This window comes from Apodemus sylvaticus, chromosome 9, assembly GCF_947179515.1.
Source record: "Apodemus sylvaticus chromosome 9, mApoSyl1.1, whole genome shotgun sequence".
In the NCBI taxonomy this organism is placed as follows: Eukaryota; Metazoa; Chordata; class Mammalia; order Rodentia; family Muridae; genus Apodemus; species Apodemus sylvaticus.
In genome coordinates this window covers 80,782,866-80,809,071 of record NC_067480.1, presented here as the reverse complement: position 1 = coordinate 80,809,071, position 26,206 = coordinate 80,782,866, and the positions used below count along the sequence as shown (strand labels likewise).

Genomic DNA, 26,206 nt, shown 5'->3' with positions numbered 1-26,206 from the left:
TCTGTCACAGTGAGGCTGATGCACTCGGTTGTCAGAACTGTTCCATTTGCGCTGCATTAGCTCCCTACATAATCTCCTGTCTGATGAACAGACAGCCCCTACCATGTATCTCCTGACTCATGGCACCTCCCCACAGCAAGAACTGTCTCCTGGCACTTCCAAACAGATAGCTAGAGGCGTCCAGACGTTGTGTACATAGGAAACTATACTCACTTCCCTCCAAAACCTGCTTCTCCTGCCTCACGCGATGCTAGCTCACTCGTTCTATGCTATCCTATCCTATCTCAGGAGTCTTCCAGCCAACTGCAGAAGCCACGGGTCCAGTCTTGACTTACTTGTCCCCTGAGGCCAGGCTGGGGGACAGTTTTGAGCACTGTGTATCCAGATGCTGATTCCTGTACCCAGAGCTCTGGTTGTAGTCAGACTCGGCACTGCTAAGAATCTCGTCTCAGTGCTGTGTAAAAATTGCTTTCCATCATTTGTGATCGGTTAATAAAAAGCTGATCAGCCAATAGCTGAAGGGGGAATAGGGGAAGGGGGCGGGACTTCTGATCTCCGTGAGTGAGCGCGTCCCAGGTGGAAAGAGGGAGGAAGGAGGGTGGCCAGGACAGAGTGGCCACGCGGAGACAGACAGAGCAGGAGCAACCGGGGTAAGGCTAAGATGGCAGGTAACAGGCCCGTGGCGAGTCAGAAGAGATGAGAGCCCGTCAAGCTATAGTGCAAGAAGCTTTCAAATAAACACATCAGGGCTCCGTGTGATTATTTCAGAGCAAGGGTAAACACAGAAAAGCCCATACATTAAAGGCCACCACTCTTACTACTTACTATTTAAGCTCTGAAACTGGACTGGGCTTTAGCCAACTCTCACGTCTACTGACCTCTGCTCGGGTTCATTCAGTGTCCCCTGGGTATCTCCTAATCGTCCTCCCTCTTAGACTCTTATTTGTTTGGAGCCAGGTGTCCCTATGCATCCCTGGCAGCTCTGAACTCTCCGTGTAGACTAAGATGATTTTGAACTCACACACATCCACCTGCTGTTTCTGCTTCTAAGTGCCAGAATTATAGGAGTGCATCACTATGCCTGGCTCGTATTTGTGTGTGTGTGTGTGTGTGTGTGTGTGTGTGTGTGTGTGTGTAGTTTTTTATTCCTAGCACCTGGGAAGGAGAAGCAGCTGGATCTCTGAGTTTACGGCCAGTCTGACCTCCATAGTGAGTTCCGGGCTGGCCAGGGCCACACAGTGCATGCGGGCCGATCAAACCCAACCTGCTGGAGCTCCTCTCCAGTCTCAGGGATTGAACTCAGGCTGTCAGACTTGGTGGCAAGTATCTACCCAGTCCTCTGGCCAGTCCTGTGTAAGCATTCTGGTCTCCTCGGCACAGCTGGAACGATCTGAAAAGCCGGCCTTCCACTTACAAGTGAGACAGAGTATGTGCGGCGACAGGCAGCCCCCCACCCCCACCCCCAGCCTTTTCATCTCTCTTTAATGTGACAGCCACACATGCTCCATCCAGAGGCAGCCTATCTCTGTTTCCTGGATGCTGGGTGGCCCGAGACTGGCTTTGCTGTCTACAGTTCTCATTGGCTCTCTTGGAATCCAGGTCCTATGTGAGCAACCCTGACCTAGCCAGGCACATGAAGAAGACTGTGAGAGAGACCGGCCGGCCACTGGACGTGAGCTGACCGACTGGCCCTCCAGCAGCACTGTGGAGCTGCGGAGCCTGTGAAGGGAAATCCCACCCACAAAAACCAAAGCACATCCAAGGTGGGTCCAAGCCACTGGGGCCAAGAACCACGTGGTCTGAGGTGCTGGGTAAGTGACAAACTTCAATGAGACCTGAAGTCCTCACAGGTTCTTTTTTTTTTTCCGTTGTTTTTTTCTCTGTGTTTTGTGTGTCTGGGTTTCTCTGTGTAGCCCTGGCTGTCCTGGAACTCATTCTGTAGACCAGGCTGGCCTCAAACTCAGAAATCCGCCTACCTCTGCCTCCCAAGTGCTGGGATTAAAGGCGTGCGCCGCCACTGCCCAGTGAGTTCTTTCTAGTGGCCACAGGAAATGCCAGCCCCAGTAAATTAAGCTTCGTTCCCTCAGAAAAAATCTGCCGAGTAACTTCCCTCATCACTGGCTGCCACTGGCAGCAGCTCCTATAGGTATCGGGCTCCATCCCTGTCAGGAGCTCTAAGCACTGAACGCCAACGGCTGCCTGCCTCAGTTTACCCACCACATGGATGCCAAAGCTGGTCATTGGTACTCAACAAAGCAGAAGACCCCCAGATCCCGATCAGGGCTGGCTCTGCAGCTCTCGTCTGTTTATATGTTGCTATGTAAGCATGTCCCGCACCTTCTGTGTGAGCTGAGGCTTCTCCTCTAAACCAGATGCCCAAGTGCAAAGCACGAGGCCTTCTGAGATGTAAGCATTCTGAAGCGGGGTGTCCCATAGCTGAGACTGTCCTTGAACATCTGATCTCGACTCCTCCTCTTGAGCACTCAGGTTATAAGCGTCATTCCCAGCATCCACGGTACCGACGAGCACGCCAGTGCTCTGTGCACAGCAGACAAGCATTCGGTCTACCAGCTATGAGCTACATCCCTGGCCCGATTTCATTATCTTTATGGGAAGAATGTCACCAAAATGGCTTGTTTTAAAAAAAGTTTTAAGATGCCTTTTTATTTTACATCTAAGAGTGTTTTGCCTTCAGGTGTGTACACGGACCACGCTCGTGGTGCCTGTGGAGGGCAAAGTCAGGTCCCCCAGAACTAGGAGTTACAGACAGGTGTGAGCCACCACGCGAGGACCACGAACTCAAGCGAGGTCCTCTGCAAGAGTGAAAAGTGCTCCTACCTACCCCTCCCGCCAGAGTAAGGTTGCTTTAAAAAGTCTACAAAGAGCCAGGCTGTGGTGGCGCACGCCTGTAATCCCAGCACTCTGGGAGGCAGAGGCAGGTAGATTTCTGAGTTCGAGGCCACTCTGGTCTACAGAGTGAGTTCCAGGACAGCCAGGGCTATACAGAGAAACCCTGTCTTGAAAAAACCAAATAAAAAGAGAGAGAGAGAGGACGGTGGAGGGCTCAATGGGTGCTGCAGCATAAGCATGAGGGCCTAGTTTGGGGTTCCGGGACCCATGTGAGATCCAGACCAGGGGCACACATCTTGGACCCAGCACCGAGGAGCGGAGACAGAAGAGTGGGTCCCTGCAGCCTGATGGCCAGTCGGTTTGGTGGAAACAGCAAGCTCTGGGCTCATGGAGACCATGTCTAACGGAGGACACTTAGAGGGGGCACCTAACAGGGAACTCTGGCTTCCACATGCACAAGTGAACACGCCTCTTACACAGGAGAGCGAGACAGAGAGAGACCTTTCTCAGGTGTATCATTTGATCTTTCCCACCTATCTCCCTTTAGCCTTTGTATGGATGAGGAGACAGAGCCACCACAGTTTAGGGGAGCCATGATCCCAGGCGTTACGTCTGTGTACCATGGGGCAGCATGGGACCCAGGGCTGCAGACTCCCGCACAGTGTTCTCCCACTGTCGCCAGGGATCTATTGCTGTGGGAGGCTGTGTTTACTTCCTCTGCTTACACCACCTCGCTGCACGGTGAGCTCACCACTATCACATGACTACCATTCCCACGGCTACAGAGCCCAGAACCTGGAGAGAGTCACGGGTGTGCACCCGGGAAGCCTCTATCCATTGTGCCATGTCCCGAAACCTCCCAGGCTCACCCATGGAAGGGTGAAAGGGGAAGGGAACAGGTACTCACTGGCCACTGTGATGTTGACATCCTGTCGCCGCTGACCAGCCAGGTTGGCTGCATGGCAGGTGTAGACACCCGCGTCACTCTCAGCAATAGCGGTGAACACGAGCTCAAGGCCCTTCTGGTGGACTCTGCCGTGGGCAGGAAGACGGACTCCAGCATGCTCCCACCAAACACTGGGTGTGGGCAGACCCTGGGGGGCTGGGCAAGCAACACGCTCCTCCCCACCAGCTATGAACACCCGAGGTTCGAACGGCAGCATGTCCTCAATCTCTGCAAAGACGCGAGGAGAAGGGAAGTTGCTTGGTTGCCCTGAGCATCTGAATATGTCATATTTTACAGGAAGCTGAGCCACGATTCCTTCTCTCTGATGATGTCTAGCCCAGCATCCTCCTCTTCCTCTCTCAGCCCTCCAAGCTGCTAGCTAATTCAAACAAGAGTCCTAACTCCCCAGGAGCAACCATCATTGGATGCAGTGCCTACCTCAGCACCAGAGACCCACCTGCTAGGTGAAGAGTGGCTTCCAGGGCAATGGGTGGGCCCCTCTGTCCCTGACCAATGCAACGGTAGACTCCTGCATTCCGAGGCCGGACCTGGGTCAGCAGCAGGGAGCCATTGGCAAACACCACAGCTCTGCGGAGGTGAGGGGGACTGCGGAGGGAAGAGAGTACTGTCTGGAAGAGGGCCCAGGCCCCCTTCACAAATGGACGCAGTGAATTTCACGCTGCAAGGGTCTGTGTTGTGAGAAGGATGTGTTATGTGCACCTGTCCTTTTGTGTGTGTGTGTGTGTGTACGTATATTTTCTTTTCTCGTTTGCAAATTTTCTGTTATTTTATAAGTGTTTGCATGCATGCATGTATATAGTTGTAGCATGTGCACTCTTAGGGTTAGCAGAGACCACAGAAAGTGTCAGATGCTCTGGAACTGGAATTACAGACAGTTTGGCCTGCCATACAGGTGCTTAGAACCAAATCCAGGTGCTCTGCAGGAGCAGCACGTGATCGTTAATAACGACCCATCCCTGGCTGGCCTGTAATTCTCTGTGTAAAGCTGGCTGACCTAGAACTCACAGAATGTCCTGCCTCGGCCTCCTGAATTCTGGGATAAAGGGTATGCACTATGACCTTTGGCAGTCCCCTCTTTCCTTCTTTTTCTTTCCTTTCTAATTTTTCAAGGCAGTTCCTGGCTGTTCTGGAACTCACTCTGCAGAATAAGCTGGCCTTGAACTCAGAGATCTGCCTGCCTCCTGAGTGCTGGGATTAAAGCTGTGCCCCACCATGGCCGGCTGTTTTTTTTTTTTTTTCCTTTTAATTTTATGTGTACCAGTATTTTGCTTACACTTATGTCTGTGCATTACATGCATGCCTGGTTCTTGTAGCGCCCAGAAGAGGGCCTCAGATCCCCTGAAACTGGAGTTACAGGTGGCTGTCAGCTGAAAACCAAACCTGGTTCTCCTGGAAGAATAGCCGATGTTCTTAACCACTGGGCTATCTCTCCAGGATGGCTTCAAACTTACTACTATATCACCCAAGCTAGACTTGACCTAAAGAGTGGCCTCAATGTGGTGTGTGTGTGTGTGTGTGTGTGTACACATGTGAGAGTATAGGGTGTTGTATGTGCGCACACATGCAGCATGTATGTGTATGTATGTGTGTGCAGGTGTGCTCACCCATGTATGCACATGTCTAGGTCAAAGGTTAATGTCAAATATCACTTCACCCTACTTTATGAGACAGGGTCCCTCACTCTACCTGGGACTTACCATTTTAGCCTGAATGGCTGGCCAGTAAGCCCCAGATGCCCGTCTATGCCCTCAGCATCGGGTTACAACGCACACTGCCACACCTAGTGTTCTTACACAGGCACTGGGGATCTGAACACAGGTCTTCATGCTTGCTCACAGTGGTGGCTTGAATAGATTTGGCCCCCATAAACTCATTCGTGTGAATGCTTGCCCCTTAAAGAATGGCATTATTAGGAGGTGTGGCCTAGTTGGAGTAGGTGTGGCCTAGTTGGAGTAGGTGTGGCCTAGTTGGAGGTGGTGTGCACTGTGGGGGCAGGCTGCGAGGTCTCCTATGCTCAAGTGTGGCACACAGTCCCCTTCTGTTGCTGGTGAAGCAAGATGTACAACTCTTCTGTCCTTCAATACCGTGTCTGCCTGCAGGCCGCTACTAAACCTCGAAAACTGTAAGCCAGCCTCAAATAAACAGTTTTCTATATAAGCGTTGCCATAGGTCATGGTCTCTTCACAGCAGTAAAACCCAAACTAAGACACCCCACAATCACACTACCCACCAAGCCCCTGACCTCAAACTTTACATCCTCCTGCCTCATCTTTTTTTGGGATTATGGGCACGCTCAGTTTGCAGGCATGTTTTCCAACTGCAAAGAAACTCAATTTTGGGTTGGGGGGGGTGAGGCAAAGTGCAGTGTAAATGAGAGAAAGGAAGACGCACAACTGTCAGGATAGCGGGACCACCTTTCTCTAGGGTCCCCAGCGTCGGGGACAAGAACTCTCAGCCAAATTAGATGGCTTGATCATGTCCTTAGGACTAAGGCCCCTAACCTAGGGAACCACACCCCCAGTGACCACAGTCATGCCTGGTACCACAAAAGTGTCCTTGCCTCTCCTAGAGTCTGGGCAAGCATCCAAATACAAGGGCAAACCTCCTGAACCTCTCAGAGACATTTGCTTCCTCCGAAAATGTGGGTGTTGTTGCAGGGTATTTAATCACACTGTGAACCCTGAGATTGTGTTATTTACTAAAAAACAAACAAACAAACAAACAAAAAACCTGTTTCTAGATGTGGAGTGGCTCAGTCCTTAGCACACACCTTTAATCCCAAACAATGAAGGTAAAGTTAGTTTGTAGAAGGAAGAGCCCATGTTTAAAAGTGAGGTCTGATTGAGTGGCAGACAAAATAACCAATCAGAGAAAGATTTGACAGAATAGGCTATGCCCAGCTCTCATGAGAGGAAAGGGAAGCTTCTTAGGAGAGCAGTGCAGAGAGACAAGAGAAGCAAAGGAGGCAGGTTTACTGAGACAAGATGAAGAGAAAACAAGATAAAGACAGAATGAGCCAGAGAATGAGAAGGAGCCGGAAGATTAGAGCAGATTGCCAGAGTTTGTCTGAGGCCACGCAGAGCATTTCAGGAGAAGCCCAGAAGGCAGACTGAATCAGATAGCTTGGACAGGAGCTGGGTTCAATGAGCCAGCTCAAAGCTCAGAAAGAACTAGAAAGAGTGGGTTTATTCAGCAGTAAGTCTCAGAGGCTGAAAACATCCTGGGCCAAGATTATATTATATGAAGGCCAGAAGTTCCCAAGACTAGGCCTAGGTTTACTGACTAAGGCAAGGAGCCTCGGACAACTACATCAGGCGAATAAAAGAAACATTACAGGTGTGCCGAGGGTCAGTGCTGTCTTGTATCTTTCTATGCAGACGATGACCACATGGCCCCTAGCCCCCAGCCCCCGCCTTCTCTCTGATGTTCTGACCTTCCTCAGTTAGCTATTTATACAATTCCGCGACTAACTTTATTTCCAATTTCCTCTAAAACATCCCGCTGGATGATTACATGGCTTTTAGCCGGTCAATAGTCGCCAGCAAATCGTTGAATCCCACGGGGTGTCAAGAAGGGCTGTGAGAATTGGGGAGGCTAAAGTCCCTGGCCATCAGGGAGGCTGCAGACAGAGTACAGGCTCGGAATCTACTGACTCTGCCTCTTTGGCAACCCTTGGGTACCACTCAACCCTAGTCTCTGATTCCCCCGTCCCTGATGACCCATGTGGGCAACAAGACAAGGGAATCAAAGTCCAACCATGGCGAAGATTCTTTCGGTGACATTAGGACATCTTGCTGCCATCTACTGAAAACCTGAAGAAATACAAGTTCACGAAGGAGGAGTCTAATGTCTGGACTTGGACTGACTCATACCCACAGACGTCTTACCGGCTTCGGTTAGTGATGGGCGTCTCATCCTCAAAGACCCACTGCAGGCTCGGGGGTGGCTGGGCTGAGAACTGGCAGTGGAACATGGCCTCCTCATTCCTTGCTACAACAACGTCTTGAGGCGCCAGCACCACCCTGGCAAAGCTCTCATCTGTGGCAAGGGAAAGCGTGGAGGGGGTGAGCAGGCAGGGAGGTGAGCCCCCCACTAGCTCTGCCTCCCCTCTCCTACCCTCACAACAGGCTCACCTGCAATACTCAAGGTGAAGTTCTGGCTGCTGCAGGCCTGCCCAAAGGCATTGTGGGCACAGCAGGAGTAGAGGCCGCTATGTTCGGGACCGGCTGGCCGTAGGGTCAGGTTCCTCTCCCTGCTGCTGACTGTGTGGGTGCTCTGATCATCAGAGAGGGGGGTCCCATCTCGGAACCACTGGTAGGTAGGCCTGTAGGGCATGGGGGGTCATAAGCAGGGAAAGGGGGGGTACAGAATGAGACATCTAACTGGGTACTCCAGTTTACAAGTGGAGGGATGGGGCCTGGGAAGGGGAAACAGTCTCCACAAGGGCAAACATTAGTTCAGGGGTAAAAGGAAAGAGATCCAGATCGCTCGGTTCCCAGAGTCTAGGGTCATCCGGAGCAGTAGTCGTCCTTCTCCAGCTACTAGAGGCCGGTGGGAGTTGTTCCAGCATGAAGCAAAGTCCAGCTGCACAGATTCTAGGACTTGGGGTGACATCCCTACAGGTCTCGATCCCCACCCTCCAAGGCTCCTTACCGAGGGTGCCCGTCGATGTGACAACGAAGCGTGACCTGGGTCTGCGGCTGGATCTCAGCTTCTGAGGCTGGGTGCTTCAGGACCACGGGGCCTGCTTCGATCCCTGGAGCAGAGGCCACAGTTGCAGTGAGCGGAGCAAAAGTGGGAAAGTGGAGGGGAAGGAGGGCACCACGGAGCCCTCAGGTGTGCACCTGCCCTACACACACAGGCGAGCGCTGGAAAGCTGCAGCTGAGGCTGTGGGTGCAGATACAGAGCACACGCCCCGTCCCTGGCGGGTCAAATTTAATACATGCCAAGGACTTCAGTGAAAGCCTCCAGCGGATAAAAGGGACAGAGACTTGAAGTGGTATGGAAGGGTGGGAAAAATGAACGGTACTTTGTCTGTGGTAATACAATGTGCTCAGCATGAATGGGACCCTAGGTCCGATCTACAGCATAGTAAAGGGAAGGGAGGGTTTGAAAGGATGGATGGGAGGGAAGGGGAGAGGACAGGGTGAGGAAGAAGATACAAAGACGGTAGAAAGTGAGGAGGGAGAAGGAGGCAGTTCAAGCCTGCTCCCTCCTCTTAGCCACACAAGCAGTACCACCAGGCTCTATCTGGCCCATCCAACTGGCAGCAGGAGAAACCGAGGCAGAGGCTCCGCTCCCAGGGCTCAGCTGCTGAGGCTGATGGATGCCCCAGGCACAGCACCCTCCCTCCACAGGCTCTCACATTTGATGTTGAAGGAGGCATTGGTACTGCGGGCCTCCTCTCCGGTGACGTTATCGCGGGCCACACACTGGAAGGCCCCAGAATCCTGAAGCCGGTCCACAGCTGCGAAGCTCAGGCTGCTGCCCTGGGCAAACCGTCGCTCGGTGTCCTGGACGGGCGCCCCATTGAGCAGCCAGTACACGTGCACCGGGCCTGGCGCCTCCACTTCACACCGGAGCAGCGCCCGGCGCCCTTCGAGTGCATCCTGGGAGGACGGCTCCTTGATAAATACAATGGCAGCGTGGGCACCTGCAGGAGCAGACGTGGGAGAGGCAGGGTCAGGAGGAGCTGGCGCCTCTGTCCTAACACAGAGGGGAAGTGGGGCCACGAACACGGCTGATCAATAAACACAGGGACAAATAACAATGTCACAGAGGTCCTGGGAGGAGCTCCAGCCCTGCTGTGCAGAATCCAAAGACAAAAATGTCCGCGGGTCAAGGAGCCTTGAGTTCTGAGGCTAGGAAGGACAAACACACAAGATGTGTCTGTGGCCATGGAAATGCCAAGTGGCTGGCGTGGAAAGCTGGTGTCTGTAAATTAGGAAGGGTGCCCTGAGGGCTGGGTGGGGGCTGATCACATCTGGCTTCCCAAAGAGAGGGGATCCTACAAGACCGCACCCCAAGTCCTGACGCTAGGTGGGGACCCGGGGACCTGAAAAGGAACCCATCCCTCCCTTCCTACCCCATAGTGAAGACACAGAACAAAGTTTAATCTTGACTTGAACATCACGGCAAAATGGCAGCTTAGCCAGACAACCCTAGAGTACCAGCGAGCAGAGCAGCCGCGGCTCACAAGCCCACCCACAGAGGCTCTGCAGCCAAGACGTCACCCTTTCACTGGAGAAGCCAAAATTCTCTAGACACAAAAGCTTTGGCCAAGATGTACCGAGGTCGCCCTGACGTCTGGTCTCTCTCTCTGAAAATCCAGCTGCAGTCAAAGCCTGTTGACCTTCCTGCACACAGTCACTCCGCTTTGGTGCTAACTAGGGGAACAACTATGACCCAGCTGCCTCCACCCCTGGCAACCAAAGGCAGAACCGGGGCCAGGGGCAACAGGGAAGATCAAATACCTGTGCTGAGCAGATGGGCGGGGCAGGCGGAGGGCAGGGCCGGACTTGCGGGAGGCATGGTTACAGCAGGGTCAGAAGTAACACACTGGGCTTTGTTCCTGCCAGGTGGGTGCCTGGCAGAGTCCCGGAACCACCAGGCTTCAACATGGAAGAGGTGTTCCCAGCCGCCAGGAAGAAGCAGGCTCAGGGCCATATAAGGACAGGGAGACACTAAGAAGGTCTTCTTCCCCGCCATTACTTTCCGAGTAACTGGGGAGCAACCACAGCCCAGCCAGCGCTCTGTAAGGGCCCTGGAGATGAGGTTTGCTTCTTCAGGTTCGAGATTCTGTCTTCTCAGAGTTGATGTCAGTACAAGTCCTAGGATCTAACAGGGCTGGATCCAGATGAGGGGCTGTTCTGAAACCCGTCTATCTCCCAACCTTCCCAAAGGTCCACAACCCCTCAGATCAAACATTCGGGGAGCTGGAAGCATCCCAAAGCACCCTTCTTCCTTCTCTTAGGGGTCCTGCTGGTTCCCTGTGCAAGACAATTCTCTAGCAAGCAGGGTGATCCCACCCACTGTGCCAGTTAACAAACATGCCTCCAGGCACCCCAGTTACTGTGCCAACGCCAACACACCCCTATCCATCTCTAAATACTCCACAGGGGTGTGGTCCTGTCCCCGCTAGGCATCATGGTACAAACCCTCTGTGGTATGGAACTGTAAACTCAGGCCCAGAAATATGAAGGAATAACTAAAGGTCGGACAGCTCACATGTGACAATACCATGCTCATAACCTAAAGAAGCCAACCCCTCTCCCACTCTTCCTAGCCTGGCTCTGGAAACATCCGATCCTACGAGGGCGGGTTGGTTCCCTCACAGTCAGGCAGTATGGCAGACTGCCTCGTACAGACAATGCCAGGCTCACAGAGACACTCAGAGAACACTGGGTGACCTGAAGAAGACTCAAGTCTAGGGCAGGCCTGGCATGAGGAACTTGCCAGCCTCCTCCTGTGACAGGCAGAATCGGTCCTACTCCATGGTGGTCCTCTGTAAATGCAATTCACTGAAATCTTGGGACCCTCAACCCATAACTCCAGGAAGTTCACCAAAGAGCAGAGACATCACCTGTCTGCCTTGGGTGTCAGCCAGGGTGTCCGACTTGTTGCTCAGAATAGCATGAACACAGTCGAACATAAGATCGTAAACTTGCTTAAAACACACGTCTTAAAAAAAAAGTGTGTGTGTGTGTGTGTGTGTGTGTGTGTGTGTATGCACACACATGTGTACATGTATGAAGAGGCCAGAGGTCAACCTCAGGTACCACTCCTCAGCAACTTTCCATCCTGTTTACCTGCTGAGACAGGGTCTCTCAGTGATCTGAGAAACTAGTAGGCCGGGTGTCTGGGCAGTGAGCCCCTGTGGAGTCGGTGGTCTTAGGCCCCTCTGGTACGAGGGTCCAAGCACACGCCACACCACCACAGTCGATTCTTATGTGGGCTCTGGGGTGAGGTCTTCATGCTGGTGTGGCAAGCGCTACACTGACTGAGCCATCAGTTCTAGGTGCTTCTATTTATATATTTGTGTGTATGTGTGCACAAGTGCGCGTGCACACGTATGTTTATTTGTCTAGGCAGATTGCTTATCTGAGGATAATTTGTTAGAGCTGGTTTCTCTCCTTCCACGATTTGGGTTCCAGGAATTGAACTTGGGTTATTCGCTAGGCTGGAAGGCAAGGGCTGGCTGTTTAAACCATCTTACTGGCTAAAAGGATGAGATGTGTGTGTGTGTGTGTGTGTGTGTGTGTGTGTGTGTGTGTGTGTTGGGGATGGGGGAGAGGCAACTTGATTGCATGTGTGGGTTTTTTCCTTAAAGGCTTATTTTATTTTTAAGGATGTACTGGAGGGTGTTCAGCTTCAGACAGACCCAAGTCTGATCCTGTCACACGCCATGTTCTTCCCACAGGAAGATCTTGTGAGGCAGCCATAACGCAACCATGTGTGTGAAATGCCCCAACCAGAGTTCATCTTTGGTAAGAGGCAACTATTGTTAAGCCCACGAACTCTCTTCCTGAGCAAGGATTCAAATCCTCAGAACACCAGACAGCTCTCCTCATGCCAAGGCTCAGGGATATGCCCGATGCCTAGACATGAGAAATCACCCCCAGAGAGCAGAGGACAACCAGATGGTGGGACGGAGGCCCTGGGGGCACAGGAACCCCAGACCACCTGCTGCAGAAATCTGAGAAGAGCCTGTGTAACTCTGAGGGACACAGCTCAGCCCCCCTCCGGCCCCACTCCTGGCCCCCCTCAGCCTTCCACATCCCCTCCTGGGGCCAGGGCTATGGCTCTCTAGAGCTATGACCAGAGAGGCTGCATTCCCAGACTGCCACTCAGAGCCCCCGCCAGCCCGCACCACTGTGACACAGCCTGGGAAACATCAAAGCCAGGCCTCCCAGGGGCCTCTGTCCTGACGTCAGCTCACAGCAGGTCCTGGTTAGTGCCTGGCTGGGGTAGACTTAGATGTTTCCAAAGCCAGCGGAAAGGAGCCTCCGGGTTCTCCGAGCCCCTGCACAGCGGCCCCCACATTTGCTCAGAAGGCAGTGGGAATGTGCCCGGCTGCCAACCTGCATGGCTGGTTGTAAACATTGCTCCATTGATGTTTCGGGGAACCGGAGAGTCCCTGGCAGCGATGGCAGACTCCAGGAGCTCTTAGCTTAGTGTAAGGTAGCTTTTGGGGACTAAGATGGTACCTATCTCAAGGTGGTGCATTTCCTGTCGTTACCTCTAACTAGAGGGATGGCCTCTGGTTTGCCGTCTAAGAAAGGTCTCCTCTGGTCTCACTGGTCCCGGGTCTCCTAACGCTGCACTGTCTCTCTTCCCTGGGCCTTGTGGAACTGCAGCACCGAGCCCTACGTGATGATGGCAGCTTGCCTGCCACCAAGCAGCCCTGCCCAGGTGTAGTCTGGGGTGCTGAGACAGCAGGCTACCATCCAGGCTGGTCAAGGGCTAAGTGGATTCACACATGCGAGGTCCACACCCACTATGGGGCGTCCTGAAAGGGAGGAGGTAGGTGGGCGCCTTGCCTGTGGGCACCAGCAGTCCAAGAAGCTCCTTGGCAACAAGATGCAGGCAGAGGCATCTCTCCACCAGGCAGAATCCCAGCATCGCTCCAGCTTCAAACACCTCAGAAGGGCACTTTCTGAGTCGTACCTCTGGCTCGTCAACAGTCCGCTACACAGACACTAACCTCTAGCCCTAGCCTCTTAAGAAAAAAAACAAAAAACAAAGAACAAAAAAAGCCAGGGCTGGAGAGATGATGGCTCAGTGGTTAAGAGCACCTCCTGCTCTTCCAGAGGATATGAGGTCAATTCCCAGCAACCACATGATGGCTCACAACAACGGGGTCCCATGCCCTCTTCTGGTGTCTGAAGAAAGTGACATTGTGCTCACATAAAATAAATAAATAAATCTTAAAAAAAAAAAAAAAAAGAGTCTCATCTTAAAGAAAAAAAAAAAAAAAGGCCAATTTCCATGCCTGCTCTATGCCCGGCACCCACCACCCCTGATACATAGCCCTGATGTAACACCCAACTCCTGGTTGTTCTCTGGACTCCAGACCTACCCAGTCTGTGTGCAGACACATACGTGTCAACACAGTCGCTATGTGGAAGGTACAGCAAAAAGCTTGGTTTTGGGGATTTTGTTTTGTGGTACTGGGGTTCAAACTCAAGGCCTTGCGCAAGCAGAAGCAAAGCACTCGCCCATGGACTAACACACCCAACCCTTGGCGTGTGCACAGGACACACTTTAGGGCTCACTACGTGGCCATGGCGGGCCTGGAGCTTCTATGTAGACCAGGCTGACCGCTAGCTCGAGGAGATCCCTCTGCCTCGGCGCCATGAGCGCTCCTAAGACCTGGCGTTAAGTCCTTGCTCTTTACAAGCAGGGTCTTATACTACAGTTTGGGATCCTCCCGCCTCTGCCCTCCAAGTGCCAAGATTACACATCCATGCCCTCGCCTGCCAATCAACAGCAAGCTTTCACTCGCACTCCGGTTCTGAGTGATTCGGGCTAATTCACTGCACAACACATCCAGTTTGGCTGCCCATCTCTCAAGGGCCAACCCTCTGACCTATGCGGGGAAAGGCCTCCAGGACCCGTACAGGGCTCAGAGCCTACATAATGTAACTAAATAATCCTAACTCCTTCTTCCCCTCCTGTAAAATCCCATTCTTTGGACCGAGCCCCTACAACCCTAGTTACTGAGCTGTACCTCGCCAGCCCAAGCCTCGCAGGTACAGGCTCTGCGACACCACAAGGGCATTTTACATGGTAGTGAATGTTCAAGAGAGGGGCTGTTACCTCCTCTCTACCCAAGGGCCACCACTCACACATACCTGGCTAAGTCTTGCACACCAGAGCTCAAGACTACCAGTCCCAGGGTCCAGGTCCCTATGAGGAAAATCCTCAACTTCAGGTGAACCCTGGGACCGAGACCAGAGTGGCTCTTGTTGGAGCGGTGTCAACAGAGCGACCGTGTCGACCGTGTGTCAGGTTTCCATGCATTTTCGGGAGCAACCCTAAGGCACAGGCCAGGACAAGTCGCTTTCACCTCATGAAGCCCGAATGTTCCAGGTAAGAGAGCGGCCAGGCTCCTGTCCCACTGAAACACAGTCCCCAACACCAGGCTCTCCATGTGGAAACTTCTACTTCTTTTCTTTAAATTTATTTATGTGATGGTGTCTGAAGTTATGCAGCATGTGTGTAGGTGACCTTGGGGACCAGAAGAGGGCATCGGGTCCCCTGGACTTGGAGTTATACACGGCCAAGAACAATGTGGGTCCTGGGCACCAAACCCAGGTCCCTGCAAGAGCAGTGAGCAGTCCTGACGGTTCAACTAGCGCTCCAGGCCTCTTTGTCATTCTTCCTTGAGGCTGGGTTTCATGCAGCCCATGGTGGCCTGCTATATAGTGGAGGATGGCCTTGAACTTGCAACTCTCTTGCCTGTTAGGACTATAAGCAAATTGATCAGGGTGCTGGGATCCAACCCTGGTCCTTTGGAAAAGCAACCAGCGGTTTTAACTGCTGAGCCACCTTTCCAGGGTTAACGTCCGAGGAATACATCTCTACCACCACGGGAATAAACCACAGGGATACACGGCAAACCCAATCACCTCCCAGCTCACCAGACTGTTCATTGTGCCTGTGAGTTGAGATAACTCTGAAGGCACATGGGGTCAGCACCGACGGGTCTAAGGGTAAGCACGTGTGTCCAGCACCACGTGTGTCCAAGCACAGAGTTGAGGCTTAAATGCTCCACAGCCACTGGACACACCACAGGTACGGCACCTCCCCATCTTCGACGGGCAGGGTAGAACCCGCCAGATGTGCTTCATCCGTGGAGACTCCCAAACATCTGTGCGTGTCTCCAAGAAGCAGCAGTGGGTGTCAGTTCAGAGTAAGGTGGTGGTCAGGAAGAAACACAACCCCTGCCCGGGCTCCAGGGACGCTGGGATGCGTTGGAGCCTCAGAGGCTCCGCTCTCTAGGCTGTGTCCCCACCCCAGCCTTCAGCTGCACACTTGGCCTTAGAGGGATTACTTGTGACTCTCTCCAAGGCAGGTGCACTGGGCTGGAAGCAGCTGGGGGCACAGTGGAGATGAAATTCCCTTCTGCGTGTCTGTGCCACTGAGGCCACGTGCCACGCCCACAAGGAGGGTTGACACTCGTCTGCATGGTGATGCTTCTGTGCCTCTCCTGGTGAATGGGGGATACTAGGAAGAGCACACCAGGAGCATGGGTGGCAGCGGTTCTCAACCCCCCTGCTGCTACGACCCTTTACTGCAGTTCCTCACATTGTGGTGAACCACCCCCCTCCCAACCACGAAACTGTTTTTGTTGCTATGTCATATCTGTAAATTTTCCACTGTCATGAATTATGATGTGTTTCCCAATGGTCTTAGGACACACACACACACACACACACACCGGTCATGGGACCTCCCCCCCCCCCCCCGCCGGGCTGAGAACTGTCACGTGACTGCCCCTCTCAGCTCAAATGGGGTTCTAGATTTACTTTCATCTAACACAGCCAATTTGATTTTCCCCCAGGGGCCTGACTTTCTGGTTTGGAAGATGGGAGCCTTGAACAGATTTCTGCACCACCCCCAGCTTACACGAGGCTATTTAAATTTAACTTAATGTGAAATGACATCCAAGTGAGTTGGAGAGACAGCTCAGCAGTTAAGTGCTAGCTGCTCTTCTAGAGGACCCAGCGCCCACCTCAGGTGGCTCACAACCATCTTTTGCAGGATCTGAAGCTCTCTGAACCCTTTGGGCACCTACATGATATACATTAAACCATCACACACACACACACACACACACACCCCACACCATACCACATCAATTTTTAAAATGATAAAAAGTATGAGAAATAAAGTTAAAAATTCTTTTCCTCAGACTCTGAAGTACACAGGAGTCACATGTAGCCGTCAGTCACCATACCAAATGGAAGAGAGAAAACAGCCCCACCCTGGAAGAGTCCCACTCAGTGGCAATGCCTGTCCGCCTCTTGCCAGGTTCTGTAAGATGCTGTGCTATTTTTGAGCCCTGGAATTCTCAACACTGGTCAGCAGTATTTATTTTTGCATCTATACGTGTGTGATATGATGTGTGTGTAGTGTCTAGTGTATGGTATGTGTGTATGTGTGTGTGGTGTCTCTGTGATCTGTAATGCATGGTGTGTATATGTGGTATGTCTGATGTGTGCGTGTCTTTCCCAATCACTCTCTACCTTATATACTGAGGTGGACTCTCTCACTTGAACAAACAACTCCTGCTTTGGCTTGTCCAGTCAGTCAGCTTGCCTCCCGTGCACTGAGACCAGAGGCATGGCCACACCTACCTCCCAGTTAAGTAGATTCTGGAGATCGGAAGTCTGGTTCTCAGGCTCATGATGCAGGGTTTTGCCCACTGAGCCAACTCCCCAGCCCCTCAGCACACCTTTATAGACGCCCTGGAGTTAGGGTGTTCTCATCAACGCCAGAATGAGTACCTGCCCCTGGGCTCTCAGGTCCTCTCTGTCTTCCCATGTCACCAGGGAAAGCAAGAGCTTTCTTTGTTTTTCTTTTTGTCCACTAATTCCCTGTGCATACACCTCCCCACAACCATTCTGTTGGATTTAATGTAAATCCTTTTGTTTGGATGTAGCATTCTAAAATAAGATAGTTGATCTACAAGTAAGTATTTTTGAAAGATACTTGTTTTATTTTTAGCTATGTTTATGTGTGCGGGTTTGTGTTATGAGTGCAGATACTTACAGAGACCAGAAGAGGGCGTCAGAGAGCCTTGAAGCTGGAGTTAGAGGTGACAGGCATCTAACACAGGAGCTAGGAACTGAACTCAGGTCCTCCGTAAAGGCGGTCAGCGCTCCTAAAAGCTGCACCAACTTCTCACCCACTAAACAAGCTTGTTTGTTTGTTTAGATTTACATAGGTGTTTTGCGTGAGAGCATTGTATTCCCGGTACCTGGAATTACAGACAGCTGTGAACTGTCATGCAGATGCTGAGATTTGAACCCGGGGCCTTTGGAAGAGCAGTCACTGCTCCTAACTGCTGCGCCATCTCTGCAGCCCCTAAGCGGGAAGTTTTAACTTCTGCAGACTGTCTTACATTGTGTCTTCTGTACTGCAGCTCTCACTTCTCCTGTTTGTGGTGCTTTGAGTCTCCCTTCCTGCAGCCTACACTCACCCCGTTCCCTCCTCAGATGAAGGAACAGACTGCTGGGTTTGGGCAGGAGAAGCAAAACAAAGTGCTCATTTTGAGAGAGATGAAGAGATGCCTCTGTAGTTAAAGAGGGCTTGCTGCGCTTCCCGAGGACCCGAGTTCAGTTCCCAGCACCCACTTCAAGCTGCTCCAGGAAATCCGATGCCTCTTCTGCCTCTGTGGGCACCTATACACACTCGCCCACACATCATCACACATCACACACACATCACACATACATCACACACACACACACAAATAAATCTTAAAATGGTAATAATTATCAGTAGCATGTGGTAGTACACGCCTTTAACTCCAGCACTCGGGAGGCAGAAACAGGTAGAGTTTGAGGCCAGCCTGGTCTACAGAGTGAGTTCCAGGATAGCCAGGGTTATACAGAGAAACCCTGTCTAGAAAACAAACAAAAAAATTTATTTTTAAAATAGTAGGTAGCTGGGCATAGCTGTCCAGCTTGAAGTACGATCTTCACAACATACCTTCCTCCTTCTGTACAGAGGGACTCCTGTTTCCCTCAAGTGTCTGGGTATCCTTGGGACCTCAATGCCCTGCCCCCACACACCCCCTGTCCCCACACGCCCCACCCTCTCCTGTTCTCCACCCTCCTTGTTCTGAAAGTCGTCTGTGAGGCTGGACCTCAGCTGGTTTCAAAGGGGCACGAGCATCATTAGTCTCCTATTTTTATACTTAGAAATGCTCTGCAAACCACTTCCCGAGCAGCCGAGGCGGAGGAATGTGAGGAAATCGCTTTGCTATGTCACGACGTGGAAGGCCTGTGGCAAGCAGCATCTGCCACGTGGCCGGGACGTGCAGTGATGTCGAACATATGTGCGGGAGGCTGAGGCGCCCCTCAGCAGCTGGGCTGTCCTCTAGAGGTAGGACCCGGACCCGAGTCAGAGCCCCACTCAGCCTCTTCCCTGCCTTCCTTCTCAGAGAAGAGTCATCCACCTGTCTTTACCAACAGCTGCTTCTGGGCCAGCGCTTTTCTGCAGGCAGTAGTGGTCTTTGGGGCACTTCCCCCAAGATCTAAAGGTCAGGGGTCAGGACAACCTGGGACAAAGGAAAGAATCCAGACTGAAGGGGGAAAAAAAACAACAACAACAACAAAGGCCACTTGGCAGTGCTGACGGTTTGAGGCAAGGTTATATATATTCCTGGCCCTCAGGAGTGTGGGTGGGGATCCAGGGGGTTGGGGGGCAGGATGTCGCATGGAGCCCCTGCCCGTGCCACCAAACACTGTCTTCTCTGCCACTGCTGCTTCCACAGGCCTAGAAAATGCTGACTAATGTACAAGAGAGGTGGGCAAAGCCTTGTCACATGTCACAAATGCAGCCGCGCCTGCCACTGAAGGGGCAGGTCCCGTCCTCCCATACAGGACTGACAGGGCATCCGAGGCCTGGCTGGGCCAGCTGCATGACTACAGCCGAGCCACTGGACTTCTTCAACCACTCTGTGGCTCCTCATAAATGTCACCATACTGCTGACATTACAAACTCTTAACCACATTACAAATGACTTGGGGTTTTTTTGTTGTTGCTGTTGCTGTTTTAGGGTTTTTTTGTTTTGGGGTTTTGATGGTTTGTTTCTTTTGTTCTCTTTGCAATGCTAGGGATTAATAAACCTTAAGAGTCTTGAGCATGCCAGGCAAACACTTTATCACTAGGCCAGAGCACCGGCGTGGCAGGGAGACGCTGGCTGCTCTTCCAGAGGACCCAGGTTCCTTTCTCAGCACCCACAGGAAGGTTCACAACCATCCTTAAACCGATTCCAGTTCCAGGGGAGCCAGTGCGCTCTTGTCTTTTAATTTGTATTTAGGTGTCTGTGTGTTTGTATGCAGTGTGATTGCAGGTGCCCACAGAGGCCAGAAGAGGGCGTCAGACTCCTGGAGGTGGAGGAACTGTCAGCTGTGAGCCACTGACGTGGGAGCTGGGAACAACTCTGTTCCCCAGGTGGATTTCTGAGTTCGAGGCCAGCCTGGTCTACAAAGTGAGTTCCAGGACAGTCAGGGCTACACAGAGAAACCCTGTCTCAAAAAAAAAAAACCGAAAAAACAAACAAACAAAAAAACAAAAAAAACCAACAGCAGTGCCCTCAACCACTGGGCCATCTCTGGGGCATCTCACTACTTTATTTCAAACAAACAAAAGTTCTGGATTTGATCCCCAGCTTCTTACACACAGACACAGCTACACAGACACACTGAGACACATTTCCCTCTCAAAATCAGCACTTTAAAAATATCTCATTTAGGCCTAGAAAGATGGCTCAGAGGTTAAGAGCACTGACTGCTCTTCCAGAGGTCCTGAGTTCAATCCCCAGCAACCACATGGTGGCTCACAACCATCTGTCTGTAAGGGGATCCATGCCCTCTTCTGGTGTGTCTGAAGACAGTAATGGTATACCCACATTCATAAAATAAATAAAATCTTTAAAAATATTTATATTACCAAGCCTGATGATCTGCGTTCAATGCCTGGAATCCACACAGTTATCTCCCCTGCCTGTGTGTGTGTGTGTGTGTGTGTGTGTGTGTGTGTCATTTAGAAAATGCATTCTGGGTAATGATGGCAGAATAAGGATTTCAATTTCCAAATCAGTAACAACTGATGAAAAAAAAAAAAAAAACCAACAGATGAGGAAGGAATAGAAACAACTCCTTAAAATTATTCTTAAAAGTACCCAAAACACCCAGCTCACGGCCAGATGCTTTTGATCTAGGACAGCTTACCCTGGCCACAAACACCATAAAACAGAACATGCATGCACACACGTGCACATGCATAAATTTGCATGTACACATGCACTCACGTGTGTACACGCAGCCCGGGAAAAAAAAAAAAAGAGCCCTTCAGAGGCTGAGAGACCTAAGGTTTATCCTGCGCCTGCTCTGCCAGCCTGGAAGCTGGGGTCTGGAAGGCTCGGAGACCTGGCTTACATCAGTGTCTCTCGGTTCTTAGAGGGTGGCCTTACAGACCTGCAAAGCCAGGAATGAGGGGCAGAGACAGAGGAAGAGACAGGAGGTGGGGGCGGCGGGGGAGGTTGCTGAGAGGAGCTTGCAGACCACAGAGCTGAGAGAGGGGACAGAAAAATTGAGAGACTGGGAGGGGAAAGGGCAACGAAAGAGTGGGACTAGAAGAGGGAGAACAGGGGACCGATAGGCAGGAAGGTACGGACAGGGGAGAACTGAAAAACAAACACGATGATGATAACAGATGAGAGACACAAGGCCCAGAGAGACAAGGCCTGCACACATAAGGTTCCCTGTGTCTGGAGCACTGGCCCCAGACCCCCAACTAACCTACTAACTGCCCGGGCAGATCTGACTTAGGTCTCCAGGAAGGGAACTGCAGAGTGACTGAGGGGACATCAGACCCAAACACTGGCTGGCCCCAGGCCCCAGGGTCTCCTCAGAGCAAAGGGAGATAAGGAAGGTGATGGCTTTGTGCAGAGGGGAAACAGAGGAGGGGAGGGAGGGGCTACACACCTGTGCAAGATTCAGGACGTTTATAATGGAGAGCCCTCAATTTAGAGGCTCCTGGTAAATAATTCATCAGGAAGAGTACAGTGCCTTCCCTGGCCTCATCCATTATTCAGCTAAGAAATGCGCCATGTTGTAATGTTGTAACGCTTCCTGACATCTAAAAATGGCCTGAGCCATTAGGCCAGAGCGAGATGACAGCAGGCCAATTTCTACCCAACTCTTCCGGAACCCCTGACCCAGCAGTCCAGCGTCTTTGGGACCTTACTGACTGCTCCTCTAAGTCACAGCGGCTGCTCAGAGTGGTGCAAGGCCTGTAGTCCCAGTGACTGGGAAGGTGGACAGGAGGATCACATTCGAGGCCAGCTAGGGCCAAATGACAAGTTTAAGACCAGCTTAGGCCACTGAGCAAGACTCTGGCTCAACCTGCAATTTAGAAAGATCTGGGCACTGGGGACGGAGAGAAAGCTTACAGTAAGAGCATGGAATGCTCTTCCAGAGGACCTGCTTCCGATTCCCAGCACCCACAGAACGGCTGCTCACAACTGTCTCTAACTCCAGTTCCAGGGGATCAGAGCCTCCTCAGGTATTAGCTATATACATGCTGCATCGAGCATACATGCAGGCAAAATTGCCCCGCACACAGAAAATTAAGTAAGCAAATAGCCTGGGAATGTAGCTCAGGGGTTGAGCCAGTGGCCTAGCATGCCCAAGGTCCTGGGGTCAGTCCCCAGCATGGAGGCAAGGAGTGGTACGAGCTTAGCTTCCCAGAAGGGCCCCACCATGAGATCCCAAGGGTGGCCCAGGGTCAGACCCCAGAGCACACAATTGTGATCTGAATGACCCAGGAGTTTCCTGTCTCTCACTAGAAGGAAGTTGCCTTAATTGAAACTTGGGGTACCACAGTCCCCGAAAAGTCTTATGGAGCAAGTGAGCGCCCTACCAAGCACACAGTGCCGTGCCCTATGTGCCTGCCTCTGTCTCTCACACGGCAAACGAACTGATGTCACCTGTACTCTACCCTGCAAGCCCACCACCAGGAGAAAGGGATTACAGGAAATCCAAAGGAATAAACAGCTTCAGGGTCCTAGCCCGGAGGGCTGTGTGGAGGAAGAACATTTAGGGGCAAGACATCAGAGACCGATGAGCTGGAAAATGGTTCGGTGGATCCAGTCCCCATGACCCTCGTGGCGGAAGGGACAAGTGACTCTCACAAGTTGTCCTCGACCTTCTCTTGTGAACCATAGCATGCCTGCACCCCCAACCCTAACATAAATAAACAAGATGTAAACAAAACCAACAAGAACCCTGGAGCTCTGGGAACAGCCTGCATTCAAGTTCCACGCTCTTGCCAAGAAGATAACCCGGGACAACCTGTTTATTGTCCTGGAACTCACTTCGTAGACCAGACTGGCCTCGAACTCACAGACACACAGGCATGTGGGCACGTGTGACATGGCAAGAATGTGGCATCTGTGGGCACATGTGACATGGCAAGAATGTGGGGACACCCTGCGGCAGTCAGCTCTCTCCTTCCAGCAGGTGGGTTCCAAAGGTCAGACCCAGGGCAGCAGGCTTCACGACAGCGCCTTCACCTGGCGACAGCGCCTTCACCTGCTGAGCCGCCGGTTTCCTTCTCACCACTCAATAGAAGTGACTCTAGCTCAGAGCACGCCCTAACACAAGCCCTTTTCTGTCCTCCTGCTTTTTTTTTTCTTTTAGTGTTGTAATTAAACTGATGTTGAAAAATCCACCCTGGATGTGGGCGGCCCCATCCCATAGACTGGGGTCCCGGACCAAATAGAAAGGAAACGGGGACTGAGTACCAGCACTCATCTCTGTCTGCACGATTGTGGATGTGGTGTGACAGCTGTCACCCACGCTGTCAGCGTAGACCCTCAGACTGTGAGCCACACCAAAACATTTCTTCTTCAAGTTGCTTTTGTCAAGGAAAAATGGTAATGTATGGAGACTACTTCAAAGCCAAGGCAGTTCTTGGGGTACATCCTGATCAAGGATACCGTCGACGGCTGAAAGATCGGGCTTTAGTCCAGCCCGAGCACCGTGGTAAGACTCTGTCTCAAAAAAAAAAAAAAAAAAACAAAAACAAACCAAAAACAAAAACAAAACAAAAACCCCAAGACAAACCAACAAACAAAATTTATACAGTCGCCAGCAGTGGTGGCGCACGCCCGTAATCCCAGCACTCTGGGAGGCAGAGGCAGGCGGATTTCTGAGTTCAAGGCCAGCCTGGTCTACAGAGTGAGTTCCAGGACTGCCAGGGCTATACAGAGAAACCCTGTCTCGGGAAAAAAAAATTATACAGTCACAATAATGGTTTCTTTTTGTTTGTTTGTTTGTTTGTCTTAAATGCCCAAAAGTGTCTGTCTCGCTGGTCTCCTCTGAAGGATGCCAGGAAAAATATACTTCATTATTGTGAAAAATGACAATTAACTAATTATTAGTAAAGTGCTTATTTTTCCTTTTTTATATTTTTGAGACAGACTCTCACAGTGTAGACCAGACTGGCCTCGAACTCACAGAGATCCGCAGGCCTCTGCCTCCAGAGTGCTGAGACTAGAGGTGTGTGCCACCACGGCCAGCTATTTTTCCCTTTTAAAGAACAGCTATATCTCAGAGCAGTGAAACAAATGGGAGGTTTGTCTTCATAGGAATTTCCAGCTAATGAATAGAGTGTCCTGATTTTATAGTCTCCTAATGAAATAATGGCTCTAGCAGTGATTGCTGAGGCCTGCTGATCTCAGAAGGACAAGCAGATGTGATGTGTCTACTGAGGGAAAAGATCAAATCCAGACCCAACAGAGCCTGGAGACCCAGGCTTCATTACCCACAGGCTCTGGAATCTCGCTAAACTAATTTGGGATTTAAACAGAGATGGCTCAGTGGTTAAGCACCTGCAGCAAACCTGCTGACCAGAGCAGGGTTCCCTAAGGCCACAGAATGTAAGGTCAGAACCAACTGCACAACACGCCCACTAACCTCTTTTTTGTTTGTTTTGTTGTTTTGTGTTTAGATTCAGGGTTTCTCTGTGTAGCCCTGGCTGTCCTGGAACTCACTCTGTAGACCAGGCTGGCCTCGAACTTGGAGATCTGCCTGCCTCTGCCTCCCAAGCGCTGGGATTGAAGGTGTGCACCACTATGCTACAATTTATTTTTGTTAAAACGTCACAAAAGTCAAAATTGGGCGTCAGCAGGCCACCAACTGGGACAGTCACTGAACACAGGGTGTCCACACCTACCTTACAAATTCACCATCTCCTGATGACCACACATTGTGTGCCTTCGAGGCGTCCCAAGTGGTTGCTCAAACCTAACACCAGACCAGAGCTTCACACACCACCGCCATGGAAAGCCCACAGACGGTAAGAGCTGAGCTCACACTGAGCTAACTTCATCCGGGTGGCTCCACGGGAGGTGGGCACACAGGAAGGAAGCACCAGCTGGTCTGTGGTGGTTTAACTGCTCCAGATAAGCTGATCGAGTTCTCCCTACCCCTGTGTGGCATCCGCTGAGGGTCAGACCCTAATATGGGTTCCTGGTAGGCAATTACATTAATTATCATCATTAATTCAACAAACATTTATTTAGAGCCTACCATGTGCCAAGTACTCTGTAAGTCACTGGAGATGCAAAGAGAAAAACACACAATTACTGTCTTTAAGTGTCTCAGCTCAGTGGGGGAGTCAGGCGAGCAAACATATAATTACAGTAATAGCTAACTCACTGACCCGCACGACGCACCAGGCGCCGTTCCCAGCATGTTAACCATACTGTCTTGTTAAGGCTCATGCCCGCCCAAGATGGGGAATGTGTGCCGCAATCCCCATCTTGCAGATGTGGTAACTGAGGCACAGAAGCAAGGCACACTGAAGCGTACGGAAGCTGGTAAGAGACAAAATGCCGAAGTCAAACGTCAGGTCACATCTGGCTCCAGGTTAAGGCTTAACTGCGATCACTAGCCTTGCGTGCTCTGTTGCTCATGGCGAGACAGTACAGAGATTTAAGAGACGCCTCTAAGTCGGAGGGAAGGGTTATACAGATGGAGTGGGAGGGCCTAGAAGGTATCTTCAACACAAGGTTTTATGGATTTATGGAAGAAGGATGCCTGGAAAATAGAAAGTCAGAAGCCAGAGGGCTAGAGGCAGAATTCACACGCCAAGTCCTGCTAAGGTGCAACCCCCAGCACAGAACAACATAAAATAAAAACCAGAGATCGCTGGGCAACACTGGTGCACACCTTTAACCCTAGCACCTGGATCTCTGTGAGTTCGAGGCCAGCCTGGTCTACAGTGTGAGTTCCAGGACAGCCAGAGCTACACGGAGAAACCCTGTCTCAAAAAAACAAAAATGAGGGGGCTGGAGCGATGGCCCAGAGGTTAGGAATAGTGACTGCTCTTCCAGAGGTCCCTTGAGTTCAATTCCCAACAACCACATGGTGGCTCACAACCATCTGTAATGAGATCTGATGCCCTCTTCTGGTGTGTCTGAAGACAGCTACAGTGTACTTATATATAATAAATAAATCTTTAAAAAGAAAAAAATGAATGAATGAATGAATGAATGAATGAATGCCAGTGACCAGGTGAGAGCAGAAAGCTCTGAGAGGCCGTGGCCATATTGTTATATGGTTACCTTGTTCTGGGTGTCCCCA

At 51.4% G+C, this 26,206-nt stretch overlaps 1 protein-coding gene across 1 annotated transcript in view; it reads right to left on the bottom strand.

Annotated features, from left to right (window-relative positions):
- Ptk7 (protein tyrosine kinase 7 (inactive)) overlaps window positions 1–26,206 on the bottom strand; it is a 64,326-nt gene that overhangs the window by 17,243 nt on the left and 20,877 nt on the right. Inside the window, exons 2-7 of the mRNA XM_052192692.1 lie at window positions 9,184–9,471; window positions 8,471–8,573; window positions 7,951–8,141; window positions 7,705–7,855; window positions 4,254–4,402; window positions 3,758–4,024 (exon numbers count right to left, since the gene is read on the bottom strand). Of these exons, the coding sequence (XP_052048652.1) occupies window positions 3,758–4,024; window positions 4,254–4,402; window positions 7,705–7,855; window positions 7,951–8,141; window positions 8,471–8,573; window positions 9,184–9,471 (1,149 nt within the window). The remainder of the gene's footprint in view (window positions 1–3,757; window positions 4,025–4,253; window positions 4,403–7,704; window positions 7,856–7,950; window positions 8,142–8,470; window positions 8,574–9,183; window positions 9,472–26,206) is intronic.